The 15,286-nt window shown below is 37.7% G+C and overlaps 1 protein-coding gene across 1 annotated transcript; it reads right to left on the bottom strand.

Moving 5' to 3' along the window:
• Positions 1-2,313: 2,313 nt before the first annotated feature.
• On the bottom strand, positions 2,314-15,281 carry SLC38A2 (solute carrier family 38, member 2; the record flags this gene model as incomplete). The annotated part of the gene is made up of 15 exons (XM_010283488.1): positions 2,314-2,757; positions 3,497-3,594; positions 3,712-3,856; positions 4,562-4,686; positions 5,067-5,167; positions 5,270-5,349; positions 6,142-6,291; positions 6,421-6,479; positions 7,747-7,829; positions 10,890-10,971; positions 11,170-11,262; positions 11,360-11,433; positions 14,535-14,650; positions 14,784-14,865; positions 15,187-15,281. Coding segments are annotated over 15 exons (1,482 nt in total), but the record flags the coding sequence as incomplete, so codon positions are not given.
• Positions 15,282-15,286: the final 5 nt, after the last annotated feature.

The raw sequence follows: 15,286 nt of genomic DNA on the forward strand, positions 1-15,286 counted from the left end.
AAAATAGGTTTGGTTTTAATGGATTAATGTTTTATAAATAACATGTTACACTTATGACTGAAATATCATGGAAGACAGTAATGTCTAACTGAGGTGACAAAACAGTGGTTTAATACTGAAGCTCTTTTAGGTGGTTTGTAATGTAGGCAACTTTAAGCAGACAGATTTGGAAAAAAAAAAATCATTAAATAAATTGTATGTTGGAAATCAACCCAGCCAAGTGGAACTCAACTGTTGCAGGTGGAGAGCCAGTCATCAAATAATAGAACACATAATATAAAATCTGGAAATTGCTACATTCAGAGAATTAAGTGACATGTATGATACATTATGAGGTGTCATCGCAAAGATCTTCCTCCTCTCTGGCTGCTGAGGACTGTGTAGTAACCTCTCATTTACATGGCCTACCTCGGTTACTGACACAAAGGAGGCTATTTCTCATTTTCTTTCTTTTTAAATGCTGGCAAGGGAAGCGCTTCATCCCTTATGTGCTACAAATTGCTCAAAGGTAGACAACATTTTAATCCTCTTCCACCTTTCTATGTTTGCGGAGAGGAAGAAGAAAAGCTGCCAAATTACTGAGGAGGCACGCGCTCAGCACTTCTGTGGAGATCAGGTAACATGGGATAGCCATGGATGTACAGTACCTGAGGCAGAGAAGTACCTAAGGAGTGTTCGTCAGTGCTGACTCCAGGATCGTTGATTGCCAGTTGAGTACCACTGCACTAATAATACAAACACAAGGAGGAATCTAACTTCTCATTACGGTTTTACATTATGGACTTAGCGACCAGTACTTACAGTCATGCACAAGTATCAATACAAAATACCTGCTTTTTTTTTCATAGATTTTATATGGCTGGGCAGAGCTTGACATTATCTGCCAGTGACTATCAGTTAGACTTGATCCTGATTAATTCTACAAGAGCAAAAAGAGTCTCAGGCACTGTTTAATCAATGGATTACAGGCCCTTACTTGTTCCCTCTCTCACAATGACCGAGTGGAACTTTGTAAATCAGATTTTTAAAGCATCATGTCAGATGAAGACAGTTGACCACATTGCCATGATTATTTCATTAATAATCTCTATCTAGGCTTTTGTACCCAATATTGTTGTGTTTGAGAACCTCTTAGAAGCCAAGTACGCTGTTATACAAGTGTTATTTCTCTTCAGCCTGGGATAAGAATGAAAGAGTAAACATGCACTAGGAACAAAACAGCTAATCACAACCATACAGCACCTGTTTCATCAGCTAGTTAGCTAGGGCTCATAAGAAACTTGCCTATTTCTGAAGCAAACAAGTATGAGATGACTATCCAGTCTATGAGGTTATCTTTAATACTACTATACAGTATAAATTGGAAGAGAAATCCCAGTTGCGTATGCGAAGAGAATTTGTACCAAGCATGAAATACTGGTGCAGTTATTTTGTGGATTCAACTCAGAAACAGAATAGTCAAGTAATTCAAAATCCAATGATGGATGAGTAATCTGAGAAATACTGTACACTTTTTGAATATGATACATCTAGTAAACTACATTAGGACCTTTTTGTCTTCCTACAGAGTGTTTCAAGATGGATTGGACAGAAAAGAACCCCAATAAACATTGCTACAACTGACAATGGACCTTGTTAATAAAGAGAACTCCAGGAGGGAGTTTTATATTAATGGCATGATATGCTCCAGTGCCATTCAGTTTACATCTACAACAGAAACCCAAAAAACAACCCCCCCCAAACCCTGTTTTACCCAATTGCACTATTGAGTACCTCAAGAAGGTAAACGCCAATGCAGTCTTTACGATTTCTAGATTAGCTATGTTTTTCTCAAATGTACCCATTTCTGAAGGGTGTTTTTTCTAGAGCTTGAAAATTTGGGTTTCCACACCATTTTGGGGAACTAAGGTAAGGTAACTGTAGTTACTTAAGCAAGCTGACAAATGGTTTTCAGGGTTATTTTCACTCTACTTTAAATTAAGTGAATTTCATGGGAAGCATTTATAGTTAAGAGAATTTTGACTTGAATCAGTTCATTTTCTGTTTTGGTCATTAAAAGTATTTTTTAAAATAAAGTAAAATTTCTTCTAATTATGCCCCTACAGATTTGGTTTCAGACACTGATTAAACATTTTTATGAGCTCTTCTACGTTATTCTTTCATTCTTTTTAGAAAAATGTTTCTTAAAGTCAAAATAGTGCTTTTGAGGTCCATTAAGAATTTTTGGTACAAAAAATAATAGCGTTTCTCTCTCTCTCTCATTGGTTATTTAAACACCTTGCTGTAAATTAAAGAGTTATTTCTCACATCAAATGGTTCCATTAGGCACATTCAAGTAAAATAACAAAATATCCAAGTAACAATGACAAAAGCCAAACATGGCTTGATAAAAGTCTACAGAGAGTTCTGTCCATTCTCTGGAATGGAATAAAGTTGTCACTTCCTTCAGCCAGACACTCACGTGGTTTGATGTTAATATCCACTTCCATCATGCAGAATAGTTTCTTAGAGACAGAGTTCAGGTATTCTACAATCAGAAGAACCATCAACAAAGAATCTGCATTTTAAAGGAAGCCGAATAGCTCATTTTCATTCTCAGTAGGTATCTGAGTGAACACTGGCATTTGAAGTGGAGTATTAGAGATTAAACCAGGACAGTTAATGGCCATCCGATGCAACATTCTGGGTCCAGTCTAGAATAATCAGTGTCATACACCCAATCATCACAAGTATACCACTTAAAAAGAAGAACGCAGCCTGAAAAAAGAAAACATAAAAGAAGTATTTCAGTTTCTGCTACTATGCCCATAAAGTCATGCCCATTTATGGCACAAATGCCATTGCTCATGGAGGACAAATGAAGAGACAAGAGATCACAGTAAACAATATGGAGCTAGGTACATTTCTCATACTTGGAGTCCTTTTTCAAATAAAAAAGTACATGTATTTTCAGCATAGCAGACTTCACCCTCAGCTGAGGGAAATGAATGTAGCTGCTGATACCAGTCAGGCTGTGCCACTGTGCTGACTTGATTCTGACTCAGTATATGTCTAAGATTTGATTCCGACTGAGTATGTCCAAGATCAGTAAGAGCACCGAGATCAGTCAGGATGACCCAAGTGATTGGTGGAAGCCAGCTTTTATGGGGTAAAATTGCATAAATAAGTCTTGAAAGAAAATTTAAAGGACAATGACAAGGCTTTTTTAGTATAGTTTTTAAGAGTAATCTATTGAAATCTGATTATCAGTAACAGAATGACACAGTTATTGTTGAGATTGGGGGTTGGGGGAAGAGAAGTCACTGAAGTTAACTGAGTCTTGTGATGGCTACCTTCTCAGTTTTGAGTACCTATGCAACTCCCACGTGTTGATTAAGAGAACATGAAATGCCAATTCACTGACTACCTTCACTAGGACTTCAAAATTCTTAAATCATGAAGTTCTTGCTCTGAATTAGTAAGCAAGTATAACTATTACATATTTGTCTGTACATACCCCGATCTTTTGCACTGACTTCATTGGTTCCTTCTTCACTAATTTGATGTAGAAGGCAGAAGGAAGTATAAAAATCAGCATGGCAGCTGCAGATGCACCTGTATTTAAAAAGCATAGGAATAAATATTCATAAACAGATAAATATAATTTAGTTAGATCAGAATTGCATTTTCTGAGATTTGGAAGACTACTTGAACTGATATGAAAATGCTTACCAATGAATCCAAAGATGTCTCGAATAGTAGGGACAAAGATAACAAGCATGTTGGTAAATGCCAGAAGAGAAACTGTAATGGAACAGTGACGCCACCATCTAAACTCCTTCCCTGCCCACAGCAGCTGGGTAATGGAACTGCGGATCTTTTGAAGAGAAGGAAAAACCTGTTTAGTCTTCACTGTGGAAGTCAGTAACTGTCGCCCCTGAGTTAAGACCTTCTTTCTGACAGTATTTTAACATAATTTTCCTGAACGCTTCAGATTTTAATAAAAGTTAAAAGACATGACAGTAATTTTTAAAAATATTTACTTCCTGCACTGAAGACGCAACTCTGTTTCTGGTCTGTTTTTCTTTCAGTGATTTAGATTTTCAAAGCACAGGCAGTAATGGAGAAAATGCAAAGGAAAACATCTTTCTATAACAAAAATACACCCCATGGATTTTTATAACACCTAAGGATGCTGCTTAACAATACACACCTACGTAGCCAAAATTCATGTTCACAATGTACTTACAAAAACACACTGACTTTTGTAAGCCGGTAACATAATAGTGCAAGTACTTTCATAGGGGGCAATCTGTTCTACTCCCCCAATAAAACCATACCAATAAAACAATATAACTGAAGGTATTTGTATCTACTGCTTTGTAAATGTTGCCTATTTATTTATTTGAATTAACAGTATAGAGATATTTCATCAGGCTTATTAGAATAAATACCCTTTTTCCATTAAGAGAAAAATTCTGTATAATAGATGGGAGTTGCCAAATCAGTAAATGACTGCAGCAGAACAGGTGAGGAAAAAAAAAAAAACAGGTAGCAAGATTTAAAAAAAATAATTACTTACTGGGAAAATAACTACAGGTACAGTAAGAGTTACAGCCATAAGTACAGCGAGACGCACAATAAGAAGCAGCACATCAGCTCCCAGATAAGCAGAGTAGGTATGAAGCAGCTCTGGTTCAACTTTTCCTATAAAGAAAATAGTATTTTAATTAGATGTACCTGACATACTTCTCAAAAACCGCTTCTGCTCTAAATCTTAAGTGAATTCTACAGTTACAGCAATATGAATTGAAAGCCTCAACAGCTCCTGTAAGCATGTCTCTGTTTTACACAGGGATAACTTGGAGGCACTGAATCTGTTTTATTCCAGTTTTAATCCTGTGCCTTGGGCCTAATTCTACTACTGATCTTCTTTTGGGTGTGTGCTTATAAAAATATTAAGAAAAAAACCCAAACAGCATGTATTTAGAACCCACAGTAAATGCTTGCTTGCTCTAACTTAAAAATAGTATGTGGTTTTGCAGAACATAATTCCCTTAAAAGAAAGCAGGGAAGGTAATATTCACCATAAAATGTCAGGTATCCGAAGAGAGCAGCCAATAAATACATGAGGAACATGGCAAAAAAAGATACATAGGACACATTCATCATTCTTTTACGGCTTCGGCTAGAAGAAAGAGAAAAAGAAACATTGTTAGCAATGAGAACATACTGGTTTATACTACTTTTGTTTGTTTAGTGAAGTTACAGAGACATATCTAACATTTACCTTTTCAGTTCTTCATAGATAGGAAGAATTGCAGGATGGCAGACAAAAGAAAATGTTAGGATTGGGACAGCATAGACAGTCTGAAAAACAGAAGTATATTTTTCTTAAGTATCTCAACAGACATTAGAAATTTAAATATTTCCTCAGTAGATTTTTCAGATTTGACTTAGGTATCAGTTTAGTTTTTCATAAAGACTAGCTATTCTTCACAACTGAAAGTTTAAGAAAATAGGAAGTTGTTGGTTTAATTTTTGTCAAACACAGACCCTAAGGTACCAAACACTCTCAAATCTCACTGAAGTCCATGCTGAGCTGAATGTATTTGCGTTCAGAGTTACATTCTACCTCTCATAGGCTTAAGCCATCATAGCCTGATCTTGGTACTGGCTACTACACATACTTCTTTCCTGTGTGTGGAGGTTCACCACTACAATTGGGAGCATTCATGAAAGTCGAGACTTTGTGACTGGGAACTTGAAGTCTAGTCCAAACCCTGGTATACATTCCCCATTCACATACTTTTACTATTTACTGCATCTTCTTCTGGAATCTACTTTTTAAAATACTTTGCTAATTTACTTGAACAGAACTTGAGAAAGCTTGGGAAATGCTGTGCTGACAAATGAGAGACGCTGTTATTGCTACTCATCTCAGGCAGGCACCTCAAGCTCCTCTAAATTCTGTGCATTTGGAGTGTGGAAACATCCAGTCCACAGGAGGTAAACAGTGCCTAACTCCACTGGAACAGAAAGTCTTAGCGCATCCCAAGTTTACAACTGGGCAATTACTTGGAAGGAAAAATGACTTTATTTATCTGCTACGTATTTAGTCTCAGTTATTTTCAAGACAGAGTCTGACTTTTAGTCAGTTACCTGTGAATTGAAGATGAAATATTTTGGCTTGCACAAATCATCACTTGTTACGTTTTCATCTACCAAAGGTGCCAGCGTCACATTTATTAATGTCATGTTCATGATGTCACTGTCCATAGGACAAGGAATCTGAAACATCTTCCAAATTACCTAGAAATAAAGCCATGTATTTATTGTTATTTTACCTAATGCAGTATCTGAAACTTTTCAGAAACTACGTTTAAATTCACTTTGAAATGCAGCTTTACAAGCACTGCAAGTCCACAAGATTATACTTACAACAATCAGAAAGAAGACCATGCAAAGTAGGGAAAAGCCGCTGGTATAACCCAGATATCCTGTGTTCAAGAAAGATAAAGAAATCTAAGGTACAATAAACAGTAACACCATTCATGTCATAACATTATGACAAAATATACTCTGTCAGTTATCTCTTTAGATTGCATTTTCTTAGTGTTACATAGAACAAGTTAATTACTCATTGACTTTCTGATAATCTCAACCCAGATTTGAAAGTTCTCAAAGACACATTAGGCTCTGTACGTACAGCAAGTCGGTAATATCAATCTTTGTAACGTAAAAAGAACCCACAAAACACAACAAAAACCCACACCAACAACTATGTAAACTGTTTACTTCATGCTAAGAATGATTATAGGATTAATTCTAATAGAATGCACTACTGAGATAACTTAGCCTTTCCCCTTCTGTTTTTATTGATCCACCTAATTTGTAGAAAGCAGTAACTTGAGAAAGTAATTAACATCGAGACTCTCAGTTAGGAAGGTTCCACTACAGGATTCTCTGCATAAATACTGTGTTAACTGAACTGTTCACATGTATCACTGAATTACAGTCAGTCACTTCAGATAAAGCACCTGGTAAATATTCTGCTAGTGCTTGGCATCTAAAATGAAAAAGGTGACTTCTACTTACATTGCAAAGACAATTTAACTGCACAGGGCTAGCATCTATATTCTTTTAAGGCTGTTACAGGACAGCTAATAACACTATTAGCTAATAACACTATTATACTATTTCACTACTGAACAAAACAGGTCAAACTTTGTGGTGAGAAGAATTACAGCCAGTCACTTCAGATAAAGCACCTGGTATGAATATTCTGCTAGTGCTTGGCATCTAAAATGAAAAAGGTGACTTCTACTTACATTGCAAAGACAATTTAACTGCACAGGGCTAGCATCTATATTCTTTTAAGGCTGTTACAGGACAGCTAATAACACTATTAGCTAATAACACTATTATACTATTTCACTACTGAACAAAACAGGTCAAACTTTGTGGTGAGAACACAAACAGAAAGGTACTGTTGAGCCTGTTCTAAAGCTACCCTATCTATTGTCCTTCTGTTTTCCACAAACACTTCTGTAACTTAAGATACCTGTCTTCATCTTCTTTTTTTTTTTTTTTTCCCTTAGCTTTTAAAGTAGACTGACAGCAATTGCCTAAACACGGATTAGTCCCAAGAGAAGTCTGGAGATAGCTGTTAAGTCACATAGTACTTTAAGACTCACATATCATATAAACCCACTTTGCCACATTATTTTCAGTGCATTTTTATTTTGCTTGTACTCTACTGCTTACCTAAATTTTTCAGTAAGGACAGGGGAAGAATGAGGATGACAGACACCAGCAGCACTAAATAGTCGCCGTTAAGATACCATTCTCTGTAGAAAAAAAGGTAATATTTGTAAGCAATCAAAAGTATTTAAAAATTACAACATTTGCAGTTTAGTCTTCACTCTCATCTTCTCCTATAACATATGGCTTCTTAAAAACATGTAGTACCTGATGTCACAAAGGATTAGCACTCAACTTACTCTACAGACCTAACGCCCTACAATACCTTCTCATCTCACCCCAAACCTGCATTGTGCCTTTCCTTTAGTGTCCTCTTCTAAAATTAATATGCATCTGAAAGTCAGAAGACAGGGAAGTAAATGACTGATTAGGAAGAAAGTCAACTGGGATCAATCAGGGAAAAATAGTAATTTGATCATATATTGGTTCCCAACTCTCCAGATGTATGAGAATATTGCAGGGCCCCAGCAGGGTGGTGATCCACTTCTAATGGAATTCTGTTGGGTGCCCTCTGAGAGTTAAAAGAAAGACAGGTGAGGGCTAGAGTTAAGGCAACAGCTCAAGCCCACTGGCCGAGAAAACTCCAGTAAGCGCTGGGAGTCTCTTGGAGGCACGTTTAGTCCCTTCAGTAGGGAAACTATGTAGAAGAACCTCAGAAGTTTTTTCCTTCAGATCATTTTTGCCATTTATTCCATAAGAAACAGCAGTTATTTTTTGACAGAACATTTTCGAGAATTTAAGAACATCTACAAGATTAACAATCTTCCTTTGAAACACAGAAAAACAATGTTAGATCTGTGAAAATATAATGTAATTTCACTGAACTAACAGAAAAACTGATCTTGAGTATTTAATCGTGACAGGGTAACTGCTTTCTTCATCTGTCCTACAGTATCATCCTATATACTTTAAGCAATGGTGACACTAAGCATTTATTCCCAAATATTAATACTTTATTCCCTGTTATGGTATCATCTAACAGTACTTATTTTAAAATGGACTGTATACTAGTGAGGTAAACAAAGAAAAATTAATGGCCTAATTGGAAATTTGTGCATTCAAAATCAATTGCTGAATTCTAAGCCTATACATGGCAGCGGAAATATGGAATAACTTTAACAGACTTGCTCTGGATTTATGTAGTAAAGGCAAAACCAATTTGGTCATCTCTTTCCCCAGTTTCACCTGGGGTAACTAAATGTAAAAAAAGTATTTTAGAAAGTTCAGGCATGTAGAACATTAACATCATGTACCTTTTGTTGTCTTTTTAAAAAAATGTAGTAGTCTTGTGGTAAATTTAAAAGAAATGACAGCACAGATTCCTTGCATTTGATGCAATCATAAGAACGTGCACTGTTACTGTGCATGCCCCACATGGAGGCCATCAGGACTTTCAGATCAAGGACTTAAAAAATTTTTCTGTGCTGAAGAGTGAAGAACGGGGTTGCATAGCTTTTAAATACAGCTATTTTAAAAATTGGCAAATGAATTTTAATAATGGAGCTAGTATTCGTAATATTGTCTCAGAATTCCAGAATATCTTCTACAGTAAGCATTATTTTGGGACATTTAAACAGGTAAGTGCTTACATTTTAGGCACCAGGCTGCCAGAGTGGAATCCATGCCAATGGTAGCCACCCAGACTCCCCTAAGCAACGCATGGAGAGAGTCAGTTAAACGGGGTCCACAATTGTCAGAGCACTGAGAAAAGATTTACTTTAAATCAGTGTACAGCTACCTAGTATCAGCCAACAAGAAAACACTTAAGATACAAATCTCAATTTCTTAATTTTGTGTGCCAGATATTGCAGAGCAGCAGTGTATCCAGTGAGGTTCACAGCCTCTAACTTTCCCTCCTGAACTGCAACTGATCTTGAATTCTTCTTTGAAGATGGCACAGTGAAAAATACTTGCCTCCAAGCCCCCTCCTAAGTACTGGCTATCCAGGGACTTATCTTAAGAATTGGCAAGTAAGGACTTGAATTCAGCCAAAGGAGGGAAATGAACCTTCCTAGCAAAGAATTTGTAACCACTATACTATTAAGTAAATATGCTGGGTGCATTCTTCAAGTACATTAAAAAAAAAAAAAAAAAAGATGGCTAGCACTGTTGTCATGACAATATCTATCAGCAAGCTGTATGAACACCACCAAATGGCTTGAACCCCTTTGGGAACACAGGCAGAAAAATGCCTACCTTCTGAACTCAGGCTTAGGTGTAAGTTGGAGTCTTGAGCTGCTCAGCCCTCTCAAGACTGGGACACTTCAGGACAAGGCACAGAAGTACAACTCTGAAGAGTGAGATTTATAGCACTTAACTCGATCCATCTGAAGTCAGGCATCTTGTTTTAGATAGCTGTTTTTACATACCCTCTCAATATAGAGCGACATGATAAATTGCTCTTTGGAGATGCCCAAAACAGGTGTCTAAGCCAGGTGCACTGCACTGACCACTACAGAGGATCACTTTTCTCCATTGATTATACAAAGACCAGAGTAACAATGAGCTCAAAATCTAACTTTCAGACAGTATGGTTAGATAAAATGAACCCTACCCAAGACACCCACTTTTAAAGCCAAGCAGGAAAGCCACCATGGAGTCAAGGTGTCTCCAGGGCTAAATGGGAATCCGCCCACCACTTTAGTCTTGGGCATGTAAACTCTGTTTTAGTTCAATGCTTAGTCCCCATATCTTTTTGAGAACTGTTCCTTAAGACATTCATTACATAACTCCACCTTACTCTTGTATTTAATCACTTCCCACAATATTAAGACTAGAAAACAAAAATGATCAGTCCAAATCAGTTGGAACACAGTAAGAAAAAAACCACACAAACCAACCATAACCACATTTACCTTTCCTTATCAAGAGTATGTACTGACCAGTACATACATGAACACTTACCTGATGTTCTTTAGAGAACAGCTTGCTCTAATATGATGCGATACCTGTATTTTTCTACCCTTTTCCCAAGGACAGGCTGGATCTAAATGAAGTGGAGCACTCAGGGGAAGGGCAAACTTACTGTAGCTCTGAGTAAGAAGCTACCCTATGGTGTACCGAACGTGGTCTTCATATAAAAATATATACAGTCTCCGTATTTGTTTCTCCTAATAGTTCCTCTGATGAGGAGTTCTAACACCTACCCTGTGGTCTCTTCGATGTTCATAAATGTCTTGATGACCAATGGTAACTCATATTTCACTATGAAGAGGTAGCTTGACATAGCTGTAGGTGAATAACATCATAGATCATTACAAATATAGAATATGCCACAAGATGCAAGAATCACATAACATGTTTCATAACTTCACTTGAACACAAGCAGTTAATGAACACATGTTGTGTGAAAAAAAAAAAGTCTCCAAGAATAAGTAGGGAACAATTACTAGTGACAGCAAAGACATTTTAAGATCTTGTCCTCACCTCCAATGTTCTGCATTGTAATTGATCCAGAAGCAGCAAGTTTTCCAGCCATACCAAATGCCTTCATTCCCAACTGCTCATACAATAAAGATCCTGAATGAAAACAAAATGATGCATTGGAAAGGTGTGTTTCACAAAGATACCATATGAACCAAATACCCTATGTTTGTAAAACAGTAATTTGCCATACCTCCTTCATTGGCAGTCTTCAAAAGGAGATGCACTGAATACAAAGAAAATATTGAGACAAACAGCAGGAGTATCCTGGGGAGCGGAAAACACGCAAATTTTTAACAGCCATAAATGACTTAGTGTAGTCTTATTAAATAAAGGCAGATCAAACATAAAAATTAATCATATTAAAATATTATCTGGGAAAAAACTGTAGATTCTCAGGCCAGCTAAAAGCGTTCTGAAAACCTAATTAATGCCTAGTTTAGAGAGGATTTTATACTAAAATGCATTTCAGTGGCATACAGAGAAATTCTAGTGTAGGATTAAACAACGCTTATACTTAGTGTAAAGTGGCATAACCACCAGAAAGGGTCAGGCCACAGTAATTGACTACATTTGATATAAGTAACAAAGTATCAATGGAATTTTTTTTTTGTATCATTGTAAGAAACTGTATTTCTCCTGTCTTCCTATCCTTGTTCAACAGTGTGTCATAAATCTATTCAATATTCAGTTGTGACTAACTGTAGCTAAAGCGAAGATTATCTTTTGGTCTTAAGCAAATCAGCTTTTCAGCTTAAACCTGTGTTAAGTCTTTTTTTATGTAAAAGATGAATCTGCAAAAGCCTTAAAGAATGGACTGAAAATTTAGAGGTATTGAGCAAAGGGAAATACGTATTTATTGGCATTAAAAAAAACACACCCCCCCAATACTTTCTTTGCTCAAAAGTCACTCTTCATGTGTGCTTCCACGGGAATCACTAGTGGCTTGCTTATCTTCCCCACAGCTTTTATAAGCAATATATGTTATTTCCAGAAGCACATTGCAACATCCAAAACGCGGATCTCTCAACAACAAATCCCTCCCCCAACAAATGCACTTCCTGCAGTGGCACACTAGGGGGGGCCTTCTCGGCTGCTGAAGAACGCAGCGGAAAATTACAACACGTTCAGAAACCCCCCAACCTTTATTATACATTCTGCTTTACAGGAAAGCTAAGAATCAGCGAATCTGCTCAAAACCGGCAAGCCCCATTTAGTGTTCCCCGAGTACACTTTACACTTCCTTTGGTGTCATTCTTAAGGTTGGCGAAACTAGTAAACATGGCACAAAGAACTGGAAACAAGAAGGTCTGAGAAGAGCTTCGCAGCTCTGTACAAGGAATCCAGGAAACTTGTGTTGTGCCAATTCAACACCACCACATGCACACAAATAAACCTCTGTGTTTCTGACAGGTAGAGATTAACCAGGATTTAATTCAGCCATCAGCTAGGAACAGCACAGCGAGGTGTGCAAGGGTTACATTTCATTAAAACGGTGCAGATCCCGGACCCCTCAGTCCTGACCTCGAATGGCTGCGCTACAGTGTTGACAAGATCAATCAGCAAACTCATCGCAAAGCTCACTCAGTTTCTGGCTTCCAGACCGTATCATTCATTTATTTAGTGCTGACACAAGTGACAAGTCACAGCACTGACACAAGTGACTCCGCACAGACTTTCAAGAATTTACTGCCTTGATCAACTGCATCTGGATCTGTAACCCAGTTATTAAAGGATGTCTGCAATGCCCTCAGTGCCATCATAAGCCCTCAGTATCATCAGTGATTGACTGCTTTCCCACATTGCAAGTATACCAACTACGTTAAGTTTTGAAAGGTCTTTGAATTGGTACTAATGCAAATAGATCTGAACGCAGTATCTGGAAAGGTAACTAAATGAGCTCAGCACAGAGTTGTTAAATTGACAGTTTTAAACATTTTTTCTTCAGGAAAAAGGACCTCCATTGTATGCAAATCTGTTCAAATATCTAAACATTAAATTCTTTTTTTTCCTCTCCTCAGAGACATTGCAATGTGCATTACACTAATTATATGTGCTGCAGAACATCTTTAGAGCATGAAACTGCTGTGTAGGTATGAAGTATCTCTCTCCCCTGAATTCATGCTGCTAAGCTGTTCATTCAGTTTAGCATCATTTAAGTAAGTAAAAGCCTTAGCAAAAAATCCACAAATCACCATATATTTAAAATTAAATCTTTTAGATCAAGACTTTACACATTGGTTGTTTCCTTGGGAAAACCACCCTGCTATACTGTGAAATATCTGGACATAAATCTGACCTACAACTTTCTGGAAATCTGGGAACAAAGTAAGGCAAATTTCAATCTAAACGCTACTCTTCACTTGTTCTTGAACATTCAGCACATGTATTTATTTCTGGGACAAAAATGCAAAGTTCCTTTAAACATAGCCATGGATTTCCATCTGCTCTCAGTCACTGATGTTACATGTTGTGTGAGCTGAACTGCCTCCAACGTATGGAGAATGTCGTTTCCCAAGACATTTAGAAGCACTGCGCATAACTGCTTCCTCCTGCCATTTCCAGATACAGTACTACAGTCTTGTCTTATACCTGGCAGTTTTTTCCAACACAGACACACCAATAAAGATATGCTGGTTATTCCACATCCCTCCCTTGCAGGGAGACTGCAATTTTTCTAAGTGTAGCTGAAACTAGTTCCCTGAATTGAGTAGAAGAGTAGCAATAAAAAGGATTCCTTTGTTGGTGTAAGTACATCACACCTCTATAGGCACAACTATGTCAGCTGAGGAAAAGGGGACCACATCCCTGATTGGCAGGACTGGGACGCAGGAATTTTTAAAGAGTAGACATGGCCAGACTTGCCAGAGACAAAATAATCCTCTTCCACCTACATTTTTTTTCTAACTCTCTACAGCCTGATCCTGTACTTTTTGTGCAATTATGACTCCCACTAATTAAAAAGTTTCTGCTGTCATTAATTTCAATCAGTGAACTCTGAAGGAAAAAGATAATACAGATTTCAGTCCCTTAAGCAGCACCTCTCTTTTCCACTTGGATAATGGAATTTTCAAGGGAAGTCTATCAGTTATGTATGGAGAAATTACAGCTAAGTAAAGGAAAATTCACCGTAAAAATGTTCTGTGGGTTGCAGAACTTGCAATGAATCTGTTTAATTTTTACAAGTCCTTCTGAATGTATCACAACTTCTTAATTTAAAACAAGCCATGAATCATAAAATGCAATTCTGCACCTACGGCAATGACGGGGTATTTTGTAAAGGTCGTTATTTTTACATCAAGTATTTTTCCGTTATTAATTACAGAGCAGAAAGATTTTTTTTTTTTGATGAACCAAAAGATACTTACACAAAAAGAGCAATTCCAGTGTTAGCCATGGCATAAGAAAGACCAAGGATGCCACTACCCACAATAGCATTGCTCAGATTAAATACTGACATTCCAAAGGAAGTAGTACCCGGATGCTGAGAAGAGAGAGACAGGTAATAATTAATAGAGAGTTATTACTTATTTCAGAATTAAAACAAACATAAATTTTTGCATAAATGCAAGAAAGCATTTTTTTTCTTTTTTGAAACGTCATTGCTATATACTTACATACTGAGTTTCGTATTTCTTCTTTCCAAGGTTGGAGTCGAGCAAGAAATTTTGATTTTCTGGATCAATATCCGCATAGTGGCTGTGAAAAAACATTGCATCATCAGTGACTACCACGGGCAACCTGCATATTCGCTTCCCGTTTAGCATTTCCAATCCACTTCAGAGGGAAACGAGAAAACCAACCGAATGACCCCAAACCAAATGCCCCAAAAAAAGACCCCCGCCCCCCCCACCCTGCCGTTCTGTCCAGTACGCAAAGCACTGCGCCTGTTTATGTCCGCAGTCATTTCCGCGCTTCTGCGACGCATGTCGACACGCGACACCTCCAGACCCGAGGCGGCGTTTTAAATTAGGGCTGGAGCGGGCGGCGGCCGCCCGCGGGGCGGCGGAGCCCCCTCACCTCTTCATGGCGGCCGGCTTGGTGGGGTAGGGGTAGCTGAAGTCGTTGCTGTTGGAGCTGTAGCTGCTGCTGTCCTCGTCGGGGGAGATGTTGAACTTGC

The sequence above is a fragment of the Phaethon lepturus genome, unplaced genomic scaffold (assembly GCF_000687285.1).
Source record: "Phaethon lepturus isolate BGI_N335 unplaced genomic scaffold, ASM68728v1 scaffold44343, whole genome shotgun sequence".
Taxonomy (NCBI): Eukaryota; Metazoa; Chordata; class Aves; order Phaethontiformes; family Phaethontidae; genus Phaethon; species Phaethon lepturus.